At 45.8% G+C, this 19,712-nt stretch overlaps 4 protein-coding genes across 10 annotated transcripts; 2 read left to right on the forward strand and 2 right to left on the reverse strand.

The window, feature by feature from the left end:
* The first annotated feature begins 39 nt into the window (after positions 1-39).
* LOC146302293 (uncharacterized) lies at positions 40-2,483 on the forward strand. 4 transcript variants are annotated; one of them, XM_084675403.1, is made up of 7 exons: positions 40-167; positions 446-615; positions 726-785; positions 878-1,009; positions 1,231-1,377; positions 1,462-1,522; positions 1,722-2,483. In XM_084675403.1, the coding sequence occupies exons 2-7, from the start codon at positions 451-453 to the stop codon at positions 1,826-1,828; spliced, it is 672 nt and encodes a 223-aa protein (XP_084531529.1). In that variant the 5' UTR covers positions 40-167; positions 446-450; the 3' UTR covers positions 1,829-2,483. The 4 variants fall into 4 exon arrangements, with proteins under 4 accessions (XP_084531529.1, XP_084531538.1, XP_084531512.1 ...); XM_084675412.1 differs by having other exon boundaries at positions 82-167; positions 503-615; XM_084675386.1 differs by lacking the exon at positions 40-167 and having other exon boundaries at positions 360-615.
* Positions 2,484-2,903: 420 nt separating this feature from the next.
* Positions 2,904-5,652, reverse strand: rab33ba (RAB33B, member RAS oncogene family a). Its single transcript, XM_084675373.1, has 2 exons — positions 5,124-5,652; positions 2,904-4,828 (listed from the first exon to the last, which is right to left on the reverse strand). The coding sequence occupies exons 1-2, from the start codon at positions 5,349-5,351 to the stop codon at positions 4,328-4,330; spliced, it is 729 nt and encodes a 242-aa protein (XP_084531499.1). The 5' UTR covers positions 5,352-5,652; the 3' UTR covers positions 2,904-4,327.
* A 116-nt stretch (positions 5,653-5,768) lies between these two features.
* Positions 5,769-10,568, forward strand: ugl (ureidoglycolate lyase). 2 transcript variants are annotated; one of them, XM_084675318.1, is made up of 15 exons: positions 5,769-6,272; positions 6,376-6,504; positions 6,672-6,890; positions 7,014-7,104; positions 7,239-7,315; positions 7,418-7,528; positions 7,659-7,718; positions 7,846-8,002; positions 8,307-8,505; positions 8,685-8,763; positions 8,871-8,963; positions 9,075-9,147; positions 9,293-9,360; positions 9,576-9,706; positions 9,924-10,568. In XM_084675318.1, exons 2-15 carry the CDS (start codon positions 6,388-6,390, stop codon positions 10,084-10,086), a joined length of 1,638 nt encoding a protein of 545 aa, XP_084531444.1. In that variant the 5' UTR covers positions 5,769-6,272; positions 6,376-6,387; the 3' UTR covers positions 10,087-10,568. The 2 variants fall into 2 exon arrangements, with proteins under 2 accessions (XP_084531444.1, XP_084531451.1); XM_084675325.1 differs by having other exon boundaries at positions 5,769-6,198.
* Positions 10,569-10,991: 423 nt separating this feature from the next.
* Positions 10,992-19,585, reverse strand: naa15a (N-alpha-acetyltransferase 15, NatA auxiliary subunit a). Of its 3 annotated transcripts, none has more exons than XM_084675303.1 (20): positions 19,301-19,577; positions 18,056-18,140; positions 17,790-17,894; positions 17,285-17,442; positions 17,034-17,168; positions 15,933-16,086; positions 15,650-15,769; positions 15,397-15,492; positions 15,194-15,300; positions 15,031-15,103; positions 14,765-14,934; positions 14,290-14,442; positions 13,891-14,019; positions 13,472-13,685; positions 13,076-13,269; positions 12,813-12,921; positions 12,599-12,697; positions 11,988-12,131; positions 11,777-11,874; positions 10,992-11,677 (listed from the first exon to the last, which is right to left on the reverse strand). In XM_084675303.1, exons 1-20 carry the CDS (start codon positions 19,352-19,354, stop codon positions 11,471-11,473), a joined length of 2,604 nt encoding a protein of 867 aa, XP_084531429.1. In that variant the 5' UTR covers positions 19,355-19,577; the 3' UTR covers positions 10,992-11,470. The 3 variants fall into 3 exon arrangements, 2 of the variants coding, with proteins under 2 accessions (XP_084531429.1, XP_084531418.1); XR_014730726.1 differs by lacking the exon at positions 10,992-11,677 and adding an exon at positions 12,232-12,299 and having other exon boundaries at positions 19,301-19,585; XM_084675292.1 differs by having other exon boundaries at positions 10,992-11,874; positions 19,301-19,582.
* Between the last annotated feature and the right edge of the window lie 127 nt (positions 19,586-19,712).

A 19,712-nucleotide genomic window follows, 5' to 3' on the forward strand; every position in this document is an offset into this window, starting at 1 on the left:
ATATAAGGGTTAAACTTCTACACGGCTGTCGGGCTGCACCTGCGCGTGTAGGTTAATGGGTAACGCACTGCCTTGAGTTCACCTGTTGAAAAAACTGAAAATTGCCCGGAAGGAAGAGAGCGACTACTGAGCGTGGGGAAAAGTAGGTTAATTAGTCGTACTTTTCGGTGAGTATGAGATTATACAAAATGAAATATTGCGTAGAATAGCAGCTAAACGTTTGTGATAGTAGCCTATCTTTCAGAGCTAATCTCAGTCTATGTGAGTGAAGTAGCCTAGTGTGCGTGCCCATTAATTGTAGGCTACAATAGCCTACAAAAGGCGGCGTAGCCAATCAAAAGATGCGATGGGTGTACCTAAACATGTAACGCTAACGTTGTTTAACATAAATGTACACTGTAGTATTTTAACCTTTACTCTTTGCGTGGTTTTATGTGTTGTGTAGATCAAATGGACCGCTACAGGTACTTTATCTTTAACCAGCGTAGCGTCGTGGTTCTAGGTATCCTTCAGGTGGCATGTGGGGCTTTGTGTATGGTGTGCGGGGTCATGGACGCAGTTTTCCGCAAAGACACACCACTCAGCCTGACCAGAGCTCCAGTATGGGCGGGATTGGTGGGTAAAACTTTGGATAATATAGTTGGATTACTTTATTGATGAAAAATGTCCCAATGTTCGCCTATATGTTTTATGCTGCATCACTGTTCTCTCTCCCGCGTCTTTAGATCATGGCATCTCCCGGTGTACTAGCTCTATTTGCCTCTCAAAGGAAGAATCCAATACTGGTAAGAGAGAGCCTGTGTGTTAATGTAGGCCTACTTAACTGTTTAAAATGGCACTTCCTATCTAAAGTATTCTACTTGCAACAATCCCCAAGGTGAACGTGATGATCATCTGCTCAGTTTTCTCCTGTGTTGCCGTGGTGATTGTAATATCATATGCCAGTTTGACACTGACTTATGGCGAGGATGATGAAGAAGTGTTTCACCACCACTCCATACCTGAAGTGGTAAATCCCTGCCACCCTACCCCCACCTTAAACAAACACATCCACACTGATAATGACCAAGCAGCAAGGTGAAATGGACACAAAATTTTCAGAACGAGCAGTCTAATGACACTCACACCTTCCCCCAACCAAACCTTGTATTGTCGTCGTCTTAGTGTGAGTACCAAGTACGCCACATAAGGACGGTAATAATATCAACAGATATTCCTGTCTCCCCTCAGAAGGTTGTGTTGAGTCGGATGGTGAGGGGATCCAATGCCACCATGTTGCTAGCCTGTGTCGTCAGCCTCTTCCTCTCCTCACTCATCTCCTACGTGGGCTGCCGCAGTCTGCCTCTCTGTGGCTGCTACGATGGAATCACAGGCCTGGTGAGGAGAGAACCACAGCACTCCCTGTCTAAAAGAAACCTGGAAACCTTCCCCCTCTCAACCATGTGCCACTGTGTTTTATAGGAGACCCTGGTCCCTCAGAGTGACCCCTACCCTCAGACGGAGCTTGTGTGTACCTGGCAAGGTAAGCTGCCCGACTGTGTTGGGTGCTGTAAGGCAACAAGCGGGTCAAGATTTGATGGTGAGACTGCATATTGCCACTATTATTCTAGACAGGGAAGACCCTGTTGGTGTACTTTGCTGTTTGTTGTGTATAGATGGGTGTTTAGCCTGTGTTTTGAGACTGGAATACATGTCCAAAACCGTTTTCCCTTTCCCACCAGCAGGGGGCGACGATCGGATCTTTAACTCGCCAGCACCCTTCAGTGACGGGGACCCAGAGGAAGCAGAGGTTCCATCCAAACACCCAGCATACAGCAGGCTCACCTGAGGCCTGGCCCCTGTGTGACCTTACGGACACATTTAACTTTTTCTTTACATCCTTAGTTCTATGATCACTGACATGGATCAGATGCCTTCTGGTTGATGTAGGCAAACCCACAGCGGTGCTATTATAGGCTAATGGAGGGCAGGAGTCCAGTATAAGGACTCGAGGACAGCTTGCATGTATCTTACATATCCACCAGCATTTCATTCTTCTCTGCTGTCTCCCTAGAGCTAAAAAGACAGACCCTACATAACTTGTGCCAAACTTATTTCAGCCCATCTTTCATGCTGTTGTCTTGGGTATACCTGGAACCAAGCTCCCCTTTTGGGATTTCCGAGCCAGTTTCCTGAATTACAACATTGTATTCTGAATGTTTTGGGGAACAAAGATCATTTTCCTATTTGTTAAATACTGAGACGAGGTACAGATCTTAGAAACCAGCCCAGTGTAAATTAATGCAATTTTATACTTGACCCAATACAGCAGAGCTACTGCTCATGCATGTATTATATTTTATACAGTCAGCTGTTTAAACCTGGCAGATTTATCATTTTTGTATTGTAACCACCTGTGCTACTGTGTGCCATATTTAATAAAACAAAATGTACATATTTATGAATTATTAAAGAGAACAGCACAGACATCTGATACATGACACTTTAATTGTTTTGGGAGGCTTTATTGCAGGTTACACAACATTTGATATAATTCCATAAAACCATTGCAAAGGAGTACGCTCCGATTCACTGTCCCTGTACAGTCAGTGCATGAGTGACCTGATTTAAAAACAGATGTAATATTCAGTGCTAGTGTTTTCATTAACCCGGTCAACCAGACTGAGTAGACCAGACTGCTGCTTATCTTGTGTTTCACTTGATCAATGTAGCTAGTGAAACACACTTGAACATAGCATATGGGGCTGATTATGTACATGAACATGTACATGAATGTACTAAATGGTTTTTACACCGAAAACGGTCGTTGTTTGGACCCAAATTGGACTGGAATAAATGGAAATAAGAACCATAACAAAACTGAATATTAAACCACCAACATAGGACTTCCACTAGATCCCTACAAAATGTCTCAGCATCTTACATTTCAGGGCTATCTGTGTTTAACAAGCCTTTGGGTCAAATGTATCAATGTCTACAAAAGCTTATCTGACTTTTGTGAGAAGGCTTTTTTTGTCAGCTCAATTGTAAAATATTGCTACAGCATCAGGCCAAACTTGTCTTCACACAAGGAAAGAGCATGGTTTATGGCACAATGTAAATGATGTAAGTTACCTGTTTCAGAAAACAGTAAATCTGGACCATGGTGTAAATGGAGTCCTATGCTGGCCATGAAGATAGTACACTGCTCATTTAGACAAAGACACTAATACAACTGACCACTACCAGGAAGCTGTGTGATCAGACCAGCTAAGACACGGCACAGCAAACTTCAACAGAGCATCATTTGATTTTTATGCAACTCCCCCTTAGTCAACTAGCCAATTCATAGGCAATGACACATGTAGGCTTTCATTCAAAATAAGGAGGCAAATCCATTGTCTTTACCTTGGGAAAAGATGATAGACAGTTTACATGGTCAGTTGGCCAAATCCTAACACACTGTGCTAAGCTCTGAAACATTTTGGGTTTTATCAACATTCTTTCCATACCATACACACCAAAAATCTCTTATCAATGGACATTATCAAAATAAAAATGGGTCATAAATGGGCCACAGAACCTGCTGAGGTCCAAATACAGAAATAAAGCAACAGCGATTAAGTAAAAATATGTTAAAGACCTTAGGGTAACACCACAAAACTGAGTTTGAATACAGCAAGGGTTATGGTGGATGTGCAACTGCAGGCTATAGTTAAGTACTGTAAGAGTAGAGTTAAAGAGTTATGTTTCTTTTTGTATATATATATTGTTTTACTGTATTAGATTGTATTTTAGACATGCTTCAGATTGTTACATAGTGAAGGAAATCCTTAACTTGTTGAACTTGTTCTAGAGCTAAAGCAGACTACTTTCTTGAGTCCCTGCCCACACATCTTACTAACTGGCCAAGAAAGAAGTCTACTTACAACAAAGCAGTGGGTGACTAATTTTGTTTTTCTATAATACCTATGAATGTATTTTATATTTGGAAGTGCCTGAGTGATTTCTATGGATAGGGGTTGACTAGGATAGAGGTATGTGTGTTATCTCTTCAAATGTTTACTGGGTTCACACACAATTGATAAAAGTATGTTTTTATCAATATGGATGATAGACCCTGACAAGTTATAATTCCCTTCAAACAGTGTATTTTCAGATAGTATGTTTTCAAATATTTCAGATATGATGATTAAAAAAAGCGCTTTTTGATTGTTGAGTTGAAAGGCCAGATAACAGGCAGTGTGGAAATTGTGCTTTCCTCACAATCACCTCCGATTCTTCAATTTCCTATATCCCTCATTCTCCCTTCCTCACTTCCTGTCCCTTTTCTTTTTTTTCTCCTCACTCAGCAGCCACAGCCCCAGCCACCCTTCTCATCACTCTCGCCACCCTTTCTACCTATGGTCACTGTGTGTCCCCCGACACTGCCGGGGGGCTGGCTCAGAATAAGAGGTTTCTGAGACTTGAGCTTGTGCGCCACTGTCATGAAGATGGCCTCCACATGGTCACTGTTTCCTCGCTGGTCGATGGATCCATCCACGCCAGCCGTTGGGTTCTTGGCAGACGTCTCAAACAGGGGCATAGAGTGAGTATCGGCAAACTGTTGCGCCAAGTCCGTGCCCACCTGGATGGAGTCCTGGAGGTCGCATTTGTTTCCCACCAGGATCCTGGGCACTTCCTGCCCCAGAGCATGCTGCTTGCACTCCTCGATCCAAGCCGGGAGGCTGCGGAAGCTGGCGGCGCTGGTCATGTCGTAGACGAAGACCACCGCGTGGACATTTCGATAGTAGTGCTGTACCATAGACTTCCTGAAACGTTCCTGTCCTGCTGTATCCCACAGCTGAACCTGCAGAAGAAAGGAAGGAAGATCGACATACACAAACTCAGATAAATCACTTATTTTGTTCAACGGGTAAGAGAGCTGCTCATATGTCCTGTAATGTGTTTATGATTCTGCAGAGGGCAGCCAGAACACAGAGTATCTTATTTAGCAGCCACTGCCCTTTAGATAAAGGACCCTAACAAGATACCCTCATCTTGAAGGTTGGTTGACCTTATACTGTGCATCGTTGTAAGATAAAATCGTTGTAAAATAACTCCTGTTTCTTATTCCAATGGTTTGACACTTCTCATTCACTCACCTTTATTTTTTCGCCGTCAATCTCGATAACTTTCTCCCTGAAGTCCACCCCGATCGTGGCCTCGGTTTTCTCTGGGAATTTGCCTGCACAGAATCGGTAGGTGAGGCATGTCTTGCCCACACCAGAGTCCCCAATAACGATGATCTTGAAGATTCGTGTCCGTGGTGGCGGAAGGTTCACGCTGGTCAGAGAATTGGCAAATTCAGTAGAGGTCTCCAGATTTGCCATATTGATAAACAAGCCACTAAACTTGTTAATCGAGACGAGCTGTAGCTAGCTCGACCACAAGCAAATATGTTGTGACTGGCGAACTTGCAGCGATTGAGCTGTCGGAACAGGACAACCTTGCCTTTGAGACATACAAATTAATATTCATATGTAACTAAGGCCATCAGCAACAAACAGCTATCTGGTTACGTTTTAAATCGTACCACTACCAGCTCTGAACTGTTGTTCTCAAAAATACTATGTATGGGTACTCTGCAGCTAGTGGATGTTACGTCGCCACGTACAACGTTGAAGGACTCATCTCGCGAGAACTTCATGGAAACGGAAAGTCTTTATTGATTGGATCCGTTTCGACCAAATAGGCGTGTTTTGAATAAATCAGCCTTTCACTTCCAAAGAAGGCGTACTCATTAACATGTGTAGGGTTTAAACGTCTCTGGACTCTTTGACTCTTGTCAAATAAATGTGCTCAAAACAGAAAGCTCTAAACCTCTACTGTACAGAAGTTTTCGCGTTGAGTGAAATATAATCTGGGAAGGTCCAAAAGTATTGTTACTTGGAAAAATGTATTCATTATGTAAACTCCTAAGTGCAGACTTTTGGGACTGCCAAATATGTTTGCCACTGCTTTCTATAGTTTAGCAGGTGACTCAGTAAATTGAATATCACCAGTAAACGTTAAAAAAAACGTCAGGCAACAAATCTCATTACCTATAGGCTCGCAGTTTGAAGTTTTCTAACCTCAGCTCCAAACAAATACTCTTCTGCCTGGCCAAACATTGGACATTATTCCCCTGTATCAAAGTCCAGAACAGTCTCTTTGCAGTTGACAACCCGAGTACAACAGGTCTGTGAGCATTTAACCATTGCCATGAATGACAAAACATTTTTACATTAGAAGTATGTAAACTACAATTTAAGGTATGCTTAGAATACTTTGTTCATTTAATGATTTGACCAAAACTTCCCTTATGTCTGCTTTGTGTGTCTAAACCATGTTATTTGTATGGCTCTGAACTCCCAGGCACAAACAGACATGGATCTGGCTCCCTCTCCCCCAGGATTGGATCTTGAGTATCAGACCATCTTCTCCACTGGGTCCCTGGTTTTCTTGCAAGAGCTCATCTCCACTTTTGATGAAGAGGTTGATAGGGTAAGGGACATGACGCTAATTCTATATTACACATAAATCACCCTTTTTAAATGATAATCAGAAAAAGAATACACATACAATAGGAATTTGAATGAGACATGTTAGTAACTGGAATCCTGTACAACAAAGAGATTCAATGATGCACACTCTGCACCTTGATGTTCTAGATCCTGAAGCTCCGGATCTCTAGGAAGGCTCACCTGGACCTGTCAGGTGACCTCCCAGAGTTCTCAGAGGTCACAGCCCACGTCAGAAGTGACCCTACCTGGAGGGTCCGACCTGTGCCCCCCCGGTTGCAGAAAAGACATGTGGATGTGGGGGACCTGGCCCCCTGTGACACCCAACGCCTCCTTCAGGCTCTTCGCTCCCCTGCTCAGGGTCTACAGGTACTGGCCAACACAACAGGATGGACTCAAATTGGTTGGATTAGTAATTTCTAGTAGTAAAAATTGTTCATAAATCTCAAAATCTCCTTTGTTCACTATTATTGTCTTGTTTGTGTCCCACAGATTGATTTTGATGATGGTAACTGCCCCACATACCGGAACCAGATTAAAGGCATATTTAATGTTTACGAGGTGGTGCATAACACATTTCCGGGTTAGTTATAGCCTTCTCACACATACTGTATATGCTCAGACACACACATTCTTCAGTCACCAACACACTCTAAAGAGCAGATAAACATCACTCATTAACATTGTGTGTTTTCTGCTGTTGTCACCCTCCAACAGACACCCCCCCAATTTCCCAAGCTCCCGTGCTGATGCTTCGCCCTCGTGCATGGAACATGGTGGAACATAACATGATGGTACAGAAACACCTGACTGTTCTGCCAATGTTGTACTGCTTGGTTCACAATCCAGTTTAGGTGTGCTAGAGGTCTGTAATGGACATCTACGTAACTCCACAGGTGAAGGGGAAGGAGGTTCCTGGTCCTCTGTTTGATTTTGGCCTCCTGATGTTCCACTGTGGGAAGCTGCTGTTTGACTGCGGGAGTGGGCCCTTTTTCTACCTCTCCAAAGTAAGGCTGCATTGAAATGTATAGATGGTGGAGGGTTAATAAAAAATGAACCCCACAAGGAAACCCCCTCTTAATTTAATCTACCTTTCTTTCCCTCTCTTTCTTCTGTCTCATTCTCTTCATTAAATAGGTGGAGAGTTACCTTGAGGCAAGACTATGGAACAACATATTTGAATGGACCGAGCACAAGGTTTGTGTGCTGATGTATTGTATGTGAGTATCTACTGTGTATGTTATATGTATGCATATTGAGTTTGTGTGTATGTGTGTGTGTACATATGTGCATGTCTGTTCCTCTGTATCTGTGTGTGTTATAGCTGGGCCTACCTGTTGGCAGTATTAAGGCCACGGTGCTGATAGAGAACGTTCTGGCAGCATTTGAGATGGAAGAGATTCTGTACGAGCTGAGAGATCACTCCGCTGGTCTCAACTGTGGCATCTGGGATTATTCCGCCTCTTTTGTCAACAAATTTGGTGAGGCTAACCATGAAGCATTTTCCTCATGGGTCAATTATCCACTCACCCTTCATATTACAATATATCTATAATCACAATATCTATAAATGACTTGAATCACATTTAGATTTACATTTTTGCCAGTGACAAAGCAACGTACAAAAAGTGCATGTACAAATGCAGGGGATAATAATGACATGTGAATTCCAAGGAAGAGTCTGTGTTATAAAACATGGCACATTCACACCTGCTGCTCATATAAGTTGTACAGAGAATCTGCACCATCACTCTGAAGGTCAGAGGTCATTTGTTTCTCTTCCAGGTCACCGGAAGGCCTTTCTGCTCCCCGACCGCAGCAAATATGTCAACATGGAAAAGCGTTTTCTGCGTAGCTATATGGACCTGCTCGTCTGCACATGTCACCAGCGAGGGGCGTTGGCCACAGGAGGCATGGCTGCCCTGCTTCTACCTCCAGACAGGGAGAGCGCTACCTGCAGGACAGTGCTGGCTACTGTCACCAGGCAAAGTCACTGGTCAAATGAGCATGCATGCAGAAGTGCAACTCTGTTCTATTGTGACTTTGATTACCATTCAGATTTAGTGTCATGCCATCTGTCCAGTATGTTTTTTGTCAAGAGTTTTGTCATCTAGGCAGGCTATGCAGTATTAGTTTATTCACGTCTGTCTCTACACATTTCAGATTGAAGTTACTGGAGATTGATGCTGGTGTTGACGGCTTCATGGTGTACGACCTAGACCTCATAGAACCAATGCAGAAAGTACGTTCCTCGTTGTGATCATTGAATGTGAACTACCTTTCAACATGTTTTGATAGCCTCATTCCCTTATCCTCATCACTCTCTTTCTCTTCCTCTCTGCCACACAGCTCTTCCAGCTCCATAGCCAGGGTGTCAACCAGCTGCACCAGCTTCGAGAGGACCTAGTGGTCACCCCCGATGACCTACTTTCTATGCCAGCAGTCAGTCGCCAACTCATCTGCCAACTGCACCTGTCTACCAACTCATCGTACTAGTCTCAAACACAGTGTATACGTATCTAACTGATGTCTTCTTCTCGTTGTGAGTGACAGGGTGGAGTAACACTTTATGGTCTGAAGTATAACATTGCTGTGGGTATCTTGTTTATTGAGGCATGGCTTACGGGTGAGAAAGGTCTTTTGAGTTGTGTTATTTGTTTTCTACCAACTACAAACTACTTTCCTATGTATGGAAGGAAAGATGAATACCTAAATCTCAATGTTTCCTTATGTTTGACTCAAAGACCCGTCTCTCTGTGGTTTTAATCCAGGTAAGGGCCACTTCTTCTACAGAGGCCAGGTGGAAGACTCCGCCACAGCAGAGATCTCCAGATCGCAGGTGTGTTAATGACCTTCATTTGCGCACAACTCCCTGTTGTAAGGTCTGTATTATCACTCCCACAGTGTGAGTTAAGTTTCAGTTACTTTCAGTTTTTACTTAGTTGCTTTGTCTTAGACTTAGAGGTTAGTTGGAGGGGAAAGTTCATGTTAGTCTAAGTTCCACCCTTGGTCCTTGACCTAAGAGGAGAGATCCAGTTCCTGTTTCTATTGCAGGTGTGGCAGTGGATCCGGCACCAGGCCCTCCTGGAGGACAATGGCAGCGTGGTGACCCGGGGGCTGGTGACTGACCTCACTCAGGAAGTCATCAGTGAGCTCCGGGAAGTCACCCACTGCCAGACTGTTGGGTAAGAGAGGGCAGTCTTGAGTCAAGCCTGTTCTACTATTTCAGTAGGGAAATTCAGATTGTTCCAAACTATACAGGATGTTTTAAGTACAATTTGTTTTATGATAAAGTGACAATCTACAATAACAGCAACATCTAGACTCCCGTTATTAATTCCCGTCAGCACTTCATCACCAGCTCTCTGCTTTTTGTTTGTCCCCATTTCTCTTCTCCGGTAGAGATGAACAAAGGCTTCTCAATGCTGCTGCCATGTTCTTGGAAGTTGTGCAGAAGAGAGACTTCCCAGAGTTCCTCACCACCTACCTGAACCTGGACCACACCTTTCTCAGTGCCCAGGTCCAGGATGGCTCAACAGGGAGAATCCCCAGTGCCAAACTCTGAGTGGAACCACACCCCCATTGTACATGAGTTGTTACATCCCTTACGGTTGCTAGAGCAAGTGCTAAGTGAATTTTTGGATACAAGTTAAAACATTTGGCTGAAAACATCTAAACAAGGCTTGTGCAATTCTTTGGGAAGTAATGATTCAATTTACATTTACAAAGAACAGAGAATTATGCCACTTGAATATATTCTGCTGGCTAGGTCGAGGGCCAAAATTATGAAGGCTGGGCACCACTATAATAAAATCCAGACAAAACCCCCTCACAAGGGATATTTTATTCAACTCAGTTTAATTCATAACTCCTTGATGTTAGAGAGGAGTGGTCTGTGTGAAGACTTCAATGTGATTGACAAGTGCCTTGTTTACCTAAATGAAAAGTAAAACAATGAGACTGAGTGGTAACAGAGATGCCATCACATTTACACCTTATGATGGACAAACGGAAGCAAACCCCTGAAATAAAAGCCAGATAACTGTAGGATGCTGTTGTGACGAGTGATTATCTTTTATAAGTGGTTGTTTTAAATGGGACCCACACATTTTTCACAAAGGGTAAAACTGCAGAAATACAAAGAGAATAGAAGGAAATAAAAATGGATTTGTCAGTCATAAAGCTTTACTTCAGCAGATGGACTTCTGAGCTCTGTGTGTGTCTTTGCACTGAGACCGGATGTGTCCTGGCTCCTTCCACCTGGAGTTCATGTTTAGATGTCTGCCATTGGACACCCTGGTGGCTGAGTAGAGGACTACATGAGCTCAGACGATTGTAACCGAGTGCAACGCCTCAATGCTTCCCCAGGAACAAGTGATGCCTCCTCTTGAGTGTTCCACCTTCTTATATTTGGCACATGCCAGCCTCAACACTACATATGAACACAGTCCCCAGCACTACTACAATATCTCAGTTTTCAAACATTTTTATTTCTTTATTTGTGGTTTTAATATATAAATTACCTTTTTAAAAACGTGAGAAGAAGCAGATGCACAGAGGAACATGGGCTGGAATCACAGGAAACAGAAACCCTGTTCACAGAAGCTTTCCACCCAACCCGCTTTGTGCCCTCCACGTCCTCCCTCTTCTCTGTACGTTTTTATTTCCTTTTGTTGATGTTTGTTGTTTTAAAGAATAGTTGTCACCGGGGGGTTAAAAAAAAGAAAGTAAAATGGGCTTTATGTTTCCTCTCCTCTTCCACATCTCTCTCTCTCCTTCCCTTTCTCTCTGTGGCTCTCTGTCCATCCAAATCAGTGCACTGCAGGGGTGGGGGGAAGGGGGGGGGAAATCACAGACAGCCGAAGCTGGGGGATGGGGTGGGGGGGTTGGGAGGGTGTCGTTGGCAGACTAGCGGCTGGAGGCGTGTGTGCGCGCGCTCTTCCTCCTCCTCACATGTCGTTAGCCATCTCGTCGTGCTCACCAGCTGACAGGTCCCCGTTGGCGCTGATTGTGGTGCTGTCCTCGTAACCCGGGGGCATGAACGCCAGCGTGTAGGGGTACAGCTTGTTGCAGGCTGCGCGGTACGACTCGGTGGCCTTCTGCTGGCCCTCCCCCAGACTGCCCTCACGCAACGCCTGCAGAGCCTCCGTACAGATCTGGGGGGGGGGGGGGGGGGGGGGGGGGGGGGAGCCGTCAACACACCTGACCACTTGACCCGAAAACAAGGAGCCGTTTACTGAAGAGGGCCGGCTTACCTGGATGCTCCTCCCAGTCAAGGACTCGTCCAGCGCCGTAGCCAGCTCGCACGCCATCTTGTCGGACGAGGAGTCCAGGTAGAACATCATCTTAGCAGCTGCAAGAGGAGGAACATGGATGTCAACGCATGTGGCTCTGCGTTGTTACATGGACCAGTCAGAGTGCACTGTTCGGGGGTGTGTGTGTGTGTGTGCGCGCGTGTGTGCGTACCAGCTAAGCGGTGCGGTACAGAGTTGGAGTGTTTGCTCAGGTAGTTCTTGTTGAAGCTCTTGGGGTCGCTCTCTCCAAACAGCCGGGAGATCTCCTGCTTCAGTACCGTCCTCACAGCTTCCGGAAGGTCCTGGCTGTCAGCCACTGCACAACACATTCAGGACAGCCAGAGGATTATCAACTAACCAGAACAGTGTTCTGGAACACCACTTCACCTTCATTCTCCAGAAGAACACAAACATACATCCCAACAGATACTCCCTCTACTCCCCCTCTCTCTTCTGCGTCTTGACGATTGACTGAGGTACCAAGCTAGGATTAATCAGAAAGGTTGACAGGATGTTTGTACAGGTCCGCTGAATACATGTGGGGGAGGAATGCGCCCCCCCAATGCAGAGGTACAGACCAGACTTCACTGTGACCCAGATACAAGAGACCAGAGAGAGCTACAGAGACAAGCAGACCCTGGGTGTTCTCTGGGAACCATTCAAGGAGCTTTGATTAGATGGCTAACGAGCACTGCCCCCTTTTAGGAACAGCTACCACAGAATATTCAGTATACTTCTGGTGTCACCTAGGGTGCATGCGAGGTTTAGAACACTTGGGCGTACCTCCTTTGAAGAAGCGTACTAGACACTGGTGGAGCCAGGGGTTGGAGGGCTCCATGGAGAAAGCCCGCTTCACCGACTGTAGCATTAACAGGTACTTCTCTATTGGAGGGGGGGGGGCAAAAAGAGAGAGGGAAAGAGGTGAGGAGAGGTCATCAGAGTCCAGACAAACTGGTTCTGAAACGTTCGTTTCCATTCTGGTGGGCATGCGTGGTACCTTTTCTGAAGTAGATCTCGAACGCCAGTAGGTGCGTCTCGATCTTGTTCTTCACCAGGTTCTTCAGAGGAGTCAGGAACTTCACTGCCTCCTCCAGGGGACTCTCCACCTGCGGACAGGTGACGACCATGACGTTCACTGCCTTGTTGACCTGGGTTCTCACACCCTGACTAACTATGCATGGCTATTGACAAGGTGTGACAGACACAGATCTTTCCTTGCTTTAAATGATCTGTTTATATCTTTGGAGACAAGACACCCACCTTGGCCAGCTTGTCGGGTATGAGCTCCTCCTTGGGCCCTCCGATCTCCTCGTCATCGTCCTCCTTCTTCTTCTTCTGGTTCTTCAGCTGCTTCTCCTTCTCTGCGTTCTTCTTCTCCTCCTCCAGCTGCGCCTTCTTCTGCGCCCGCCTCTGCTTGTTCCTCAGCTTCTTCAGCTCTTTGTCCGTCAGGTTCTCTGGTGGAGAGACGGGCCGAGAGAGAAAAAGATGAGACGTAGAATTAAGTGAGATGTAGAGAAATATAAGTACAATGTATTGGTTTACATATTATTTTGTTTTTTGAGGCCCCAACTAAACAGACAGGTTTTATGGCGCACACACACGTAACACATGTAAACAATCATACACCTACTCACACACACACATTCCCACACTTACCGGCGTCGGCCTGGTGCTCCTTGTTGTCGTCGGCCAGGGGGTTGTCGTGCAGGCCCAGATAGATGTGGATGGCGGTGCGCGCTGCCTTGTAGTAGAAGGGATGCATGCGCAGCACGTCCTCCAGCTTGAGCAGGTCCACGTAGGAGCGCAGCGTCATCTTCCTCATGCAGTAGGTGTGGAAGTCAAACTGGTCGTCCGTGATCTCCACAAAATGCTGAGGGGATACAGCGAGAGACAATTCTTGATTTTCTGCAAGTGGGATTGCCGATTACCCTATTCTTGACTAGTTTCTAAACTACTGTCAGTTGGGTGGGTTAAAAATCTGGCAACCCTGTCTGATGCCAGACAAATGAAAGAAGAGGGGATCATTTTGATTGGAGGATAAAAGATTGGACAGAGCTCAGCATGCTGTGGCTTACCCTTTCAATCTCGTGGCACTTCTTGAGCGCCTCCCCGAACTTGTTCATGGACTTGTAGGCCAGGGCACACTCGGTCTGGAACCACATGCACTGCATCTCGTTCAGGTTCTCCACCGCCGACGTTCCCTCCTGAAACACGCACAGCGTCAGCCTTCAAAACAGCCCCGCGGCCACAGTGCACACGCATGCTCCAGTTTGGGACGTGCAACAATAAGAGGAGGACTAGAAGGACAAAGGAGGACTAGAGGGACAAAGGAGGACTAGAGGGACAAAGGAGGACTAGAGGGACAAAGGAGGACTAGAGGGACAAAGGAGGACTAGAGGGACAAAGGAGGACTAGAGGGACAAAGGAGGACTAGAGGGACAAAGGAGGACTAGAGGGACGAGGCTGCAGCGCACCCGGGTGAACTTGGAGCACATCTCCTCTGCCTCCTTGACCAGGCCAGCCTTCAGCATGTACTTGGCACACTTGGAGTTGATGAAGCGGTCAGCCGTGTCCAGGGCCTGGGCCTCGTCCATCCACCTGGCTGCCTCCTTGATGTTCCCTGCATGCTGTGGGGGGAGAAGAGGGGGAGGAATGTCAGAAACAATGGTCCAGTTGTCGATTTGATGGCCTCGGTAGGTTGAGAAGTCTGGCGCGTGGTGCATCTTGGATGTGGTGCGTTGGTGTGATCAGGCTGGTCTGGTTTTCTGTCAGTGTCAAAAACATGGCTGCAACAGGCTACCTTGAATATCTTGGCTTTGAGAGAGAACAATTCTTTGAATATGTTTTCCCTTGTTTTGGTTGGCTTTTCTCTAGAACAGGTGTATGAACATGGGTGTGTTGCTGACAGATGTGAGAGTGTGTCTGCATGCAGGGGCCTGCAGCCTCTACCTTGTAAATCTTGGCTTTGATGAGGAACAGTTCTATGAGCGTGGGCGTGCTCTCGATGGCTGTGTTGATGTACTCCAGGGCTAAGGCCTGTTGGCCAACGTGGTCAAAGTGCTGAGCCAAGAAGTACTGCACCCAGAGAAGTGTGGTGGGAGGTTCCTCTTTCCCATCATCTACAAGACACACACAATCACTGACACAGATATAGCCCACAAAATATGTTTTGGGGTTTTACAAAACCCATCAACGTACTACAATTTAATACTTACCATTTTGACTAAACATTCGACAGCTTTTTAGGCAAGTTGCGTATCCCACTACTAAATCTTCTATAATTGACACCTGCAAGAAAACAAATGAGGGTGTTAACATTGATGGGTTCAGACACGAACTTGGAGGTAATTTCTAGCTTATCTTTCTGGTTGTCTTTACCTTCTCCTTGTCGCTGTAGAGAGACTTGAGAGTGGTGAAGACTGGCGGGCAGCCTTTACTAAAGTTCATCCTCAGGTAGCAGTCCAAACATTCGCAGAATTTTTCACCTGGTTACCAAATGTTAGGAGTTAGGGCGACGGTACTTTCAGTGACATTCTTTTACCATGTAGAAAGCATAAGCGCGTGTGTGTGAGTACACATACCAGTGAGGAAGGTGAGAGGAAGCCTTCTGGGCACCAGTCCTTTGGGGAACTTCACCCACACTTCCTCATAAATCTTCTGCCTCTCCTCAACGCTCCCTGTGGGCGAAGACACGTTACAAGAGTCAGGGTGTCCAACACTGACCACATGTTCACAACAGGCAGGCCACAGAAACACAAAACCTCAGCGTCTTCCTGGATCCCAGCTGAAGAGCAGATTCAGAAGAGGCTATGTGATGGCCAGGTGCGGGCGTACCTGGTTTCAGTGCCTTCTCCAGACCCTGGTAGTAGGCCCAGTTTTCAGGGTTCCTCTCCTGGAGTCTCCTGTAGACCTCCAGGGCCTCCTCTGGCCGGTCCAGCTGCAGCATCAGCTCCCCTGCAGCAGCACAAGCAGTTAGGAGACACTCAAGAAGATCTACCAAGTCAGCCTCACTTACCACAAACTGGTCTGTGCCAGGTTCCTTTCATACACTTACATCTCTGCTGTCAACCCACTTGGACATCATAAGGACAACCATCATTGAAGCTCACACACGTACCTCGGGTCTCCTCCACTGCCAGCTTGTCACAAATCTGTTTCTCGTAGGTGGTGAGGTGTTCCAGTGCTTCCTTGAACAAGCCCGCCTCCCGGAGCACCTGGTTCTGGTAAAGCAGCAGCTCGCTGTACTCATAGTCCACCTTGTCCGGAGACGTCTGGAACAACATACCAACACCAGGGTGTCTACAGTTATAAACGAGTTAAATACAAGACTTTTTAAGACCTTTTAATACCACTTCTAAATGAAATTTAAGACCAAACTTCGAAAGTGCAAATATACAGTAATCTTTCAAGATAAACATACTGATGTCTGTTCAAAATGAACAGTATAGTAAAATGACAATAATCGGTTGAGTTTAAGAACATTGACATTGGCATTGTTGGCTCTGGATTTCCTATCGTAACATCCACCGTTGTAGCGTTGACATCGTTGCTAGCGATGGAAATGTTGGAGCAGAAACTAGCACTTGCAGGCTTCTGGCGTGCCCTTCGTAGTCTCTGTTTTTGCTCTGCACGTGCGATTCTATCGCTCTGATCCCCATTGTCCCAAGTTCGACATTTTTCTGACACGCAGTTCACTTCATAAGCATTTTCAAGCACCAACCTTAACCAAGAATACTCGTTTTTATCAAGCCATTTGTAATTGAACTTTCATTTCCCCATGTTTCTAAGTTGAGTGGCTATCAACCATTGCTGTATTGCCAATGCTTACGTCATCAAAATCTGCACAGTAGGTTACGCTCTGACCTAATGATAGACAATGCAGCGCAGCCAAAAATATATTCAGCCTGACAGAACAGATTGCCTGCATTTTTGCAGTGACATGACTCAAAAAAAATTAAGACCCATCCAATCTGAATTTAAGACAATTTAATACATTTTAAGGCCTCGTTTTTAGAAAAAGTGATTTAAGACTTTTTAAGACTTTTTATGGACCCGCGACCATCCTGAACACCAATCACATTCACTGGCGCAGGCACGGCAACTAATCATATTTACCGATATGAGGCAGACAACCAAACCCTTTCAATTAATGCTAGAACCCTCGAATTTGGACCACAGATACACTGCCCGTGCTGTTATAACGATGAGTCTGGCTCACCTGTTGTGTTTTGCGGAACTCCTCTACAATCTTGGCAGCCATCTCAAAGTCTTCCAGCAGGTGGTAGGCTACGGCGTAGCCAATCCACGAGGCCCTCTGGGCAGGGCGCAGCTGCAAGAGCTGGTAACGTGTCTCCTAGAGAGGCCGAGAGAAGGCTTGAAGCAGGCAGACACACACACACACACACACACATACAGCAGATCCCCCTGATGCCTCTCCCACCCCTCTCTCCTACTCCTTCCCATCCTCACCCGGTACCCCTCCAGGTCCCTCATCTGGATCTGCAGGAGGGACAGGTCCCTGAGGATCTGCAGGTTGTCCTTGTCCCACTTCAGAGCGTTGCGGTAGCACTTGATGGCCTCATCGTACTTTTTGTCAGACCTCTGCAGCAGCCCGTACACGTGCCAGCCTGGGACACCGGGGGTTAAGGAGGCCAAGACACACATGGAAACCACCCAGGAGAAAAGAACAACCACATACCTGAACTACCTAAACCTCCCCACATGGACCACTTAAGAGTGGGGAACATTCAAGACTCATTTCCAATGCAGAGAAACCTGATACTTACACTAGAAACTAATGACTGGATATAATGCAAAAACGGTATGCAGTCACAGTGTGTTGCACAAGATCTATTTCTCTCTCCTCCCTCTTCAGGAGGGGTTGAGGCCCAAACCATGTAGCCAAAATGCATCAATGCATCTCAGTGTTGGCAGGCTGGTTAAAGAGGCGTTTCTCAGCGCAGCGGGAGGATACAGACGTGACTCTTGAGGTCGTTGCGTAGGCCCCTTCTCACCAGCTCGTACGCCTCCTCCTTTTTCCCCAGACAGTTCAGGGTCAGCCCCTTCATCGCCAGGGTCTCTGAGGGAAACAGGGAGAAGGAAAGAAATCGAATCGACGTCATTAGTCCTTTCGAAATCATAAATTAATGGTTGAGGAAATGACAATGGTTCCGTTTATTTCTCCATTTCTTTTAACTGCTCTGGCGGACAGACAGGATCAGATATGTTTAAGTGTCTTACCTCCATGCTCTGCAAACTTTGGGTTGGTGAGGATCTGTTTGCAGAACTTGAGTCCATTTCTGTACTGCTTGTGCTCGTAACATCTCTGCAGGACAGATCAGATAGGGCGAGAATATTGATCTTTACTGATCTACTGCACGTGTGTTGCAATCTGATGCCTCCTTATTCTAGTGGCGAAGAAAATGTGACGCACAAAAACAACAGGGTACTGTATCATCCAGCACAGACAAAAACACAAACCTGAGTAGCGTGTGCATACTGTGACACTGTGGCTAGTGTGATCCTGAGGGTAGTCTGAGACATAAGCTTGTGTGAATCAGTGGTGAGCAGAATAGTGATTAGAGAGCCTGCCAGACAGACTTAGAATCTGCCTGCATGATCTGCCAGGGTCAGCAGTCAGCACAGCAAGGCCTGGGTCCCCAGAACCACAGCTTGCCAATAACTACTCAACAATGCCCACCAATCCCTCCTGGCACAGGTTGAGGAGAGTCGATCCAACAGTACTTGGAGGGGTGTGGGGTTGATTGAAAAAACACTTTCAAGCAATACTTTAAATGGCAAGAAGAAGAAAAAACGTGCACATTTTCAAGATGCCACGGTAAACGTCTTTAAATAACCACATCGTGTTTTTTTCTCCAAAAATAACGGCCAACTGTTTATAATAGTTGGCAACAATCGAAGTTTAGTGAGGCATGCCATGCGTAACAGAAAAGACTAGCAAGCATGACGAAATATTCTTTTTAGCGGTGCTTTAGGATAGCAGTCAAAGTCTTGTGTTTATTATCGCATCCATTATTTCACGGTTATAATTAAAATGATGTTGTTAGCAATAAAGCAAACGTATGCATACTACTAGCTTTCTCTAGCACCGGTGGTGTGGAATGAGTCTGCAGTGTGCCTAGCTAGCTTTGCAGGCAGCTAACTGTTAGCTAGTTTAAGCTTTACATCTAGGTAGCTAGCTAGCTGTCACTCAGACAAGCCTTGCAATATTGGCTTGTTACATGATAAACGACGTGAGATCAGTGTATGAAAGGCGGTCCGTTTCTGATTATCTAGTCTGCTTATTTGTGACTCGGTTTGCGACAAACATCCAAGACGGACAGTTATCGGTACTCGCTGACTTGCTAATCAAGTTAGCTTCCTGATAGCTGGCTAGCTGGATAAGTTGAAATTGATACAGAAGCTAGCAGGTTGGCTAACTAGCTAACTTTATATTTAGCATGCTAGCATTGGCATTTAGCTTACCAATATTCTCTTGAAGAGAGCATTCTCCTTCGGCGGTAGGGTGATTGTGGGCATTCTGTAAACTGGCTATTATTGTGTAGCTTCACACATGAATCGTGATATAAGTTTCCACTCTCTCCCCCCTCGGTCTCTTCGACTCAAAGCTCCCGGACTTGTCTCGCTCTCTTTCGGGCTCTTCTTCCTCACGTGGTGACAGGCAGCCAGGGCCCCCTTCAGACCAAAATGGCTGGTTACCTTCTCCTCCGGGTCAAACTGTGCTCTGCGGCTGCGTGTCTACTACGAGGCCTACCTGTTTGCATGCACACATTTAAACTGAGAACCCGAAACAAAGTTATTACGGTCGTAATAATGTAATAATAATATATATATGTCTTAATGGACAAGTATGTTTGCATGGACATTTAATTATGCT

This window comes from Hypomesus nipponensis, chromosome 1, assembly GCF_054491055.1.
Source record: "Hypomesus nipponensis isolate SF chromosome 1, ASM5449105v1, whole genome shotgun sequence".
NCBI classification, from domain to species: Eukaryota; Metazoa; Chordata; class Actinopteri; order Osmeriformes; family Osmeridae; genus Hypomesus; species Hypomesus nipponensis.

Coding starts and splice junctions, on each gene's coding strand:
- LOC146302293 (XM_084675386.1), top strand. CDS start 433: ATGTGTTGTGTAGATCAAATGGACCGCTACAGGTACTTTATCTTTAAC. Junction 616..725: donor CTCCAGTATGGGCGGGATTG/GTGGGTAAAACT, acceptor CCGCGTCTTTAG/ATCATGGCATCTCCCGGTGT. Junction 1,010..1,230: donor ACCACTCCATACCTGAAGTG/GTAAATCCCTGC, acceptor GTCTCCCCTCAG/AAGGTTGTGTTGAGTCGGAT.
- rab33ba (XM_084675373.1), bottom strand. CDS start 5,351: ATGGCAAATCTGGAGACCTCTACTGAATTTGCCAATTCTCTGACCAGC. Junction 4,829..5,123: donor TTGACGGCGAAAAAATAAAG/GTGAGTGAATGA, acceptor TTTCTTCTGCAG/GTTCAGCTGTGGGATACAGC.
- ugl (XM_084675318.1), top strand. CDS start 6,388: ATGGATCTGGCTCCCTCTCCCCCAGGATTGGATCTTGAGTATCAGACC. Junction 6,505..6,671: donor TTGATGAAGAGGTTGATAGG/GTAAGGGACATG, acceptor TTGATGTTCTAG/ATCCTGAAGCTCCGGATCTC. Junction 7,529..7,658: donor CCTTTTTCTACCTCTCCAAA/GTAAGGCTGCAT, acceptor TTCATTAAATAG/GTGGAGAGTTACCTTGAGGC.
- naa15a (XM_084675292.1), bottom strand. CDS start 19,354: ATGCCCACAATCACCCTACCGCCGAAGGAGAATGCTCTCTTCAAGAGA. Junction 18,141..19,300: donor CTCTCTTCAAGAGAATATTG/GTAAGCTAAATG, acceptor TCTGTCCTGCAG/AGATGTTACGAGCACAAGCA. Junction 17,895..18,055: donor AAAGTTTGCAGAGCATGGAG/GTAAGACACTTA, acceptor TGTTTCCCTCAG/AGACCCTGGCGATGAAGGGG.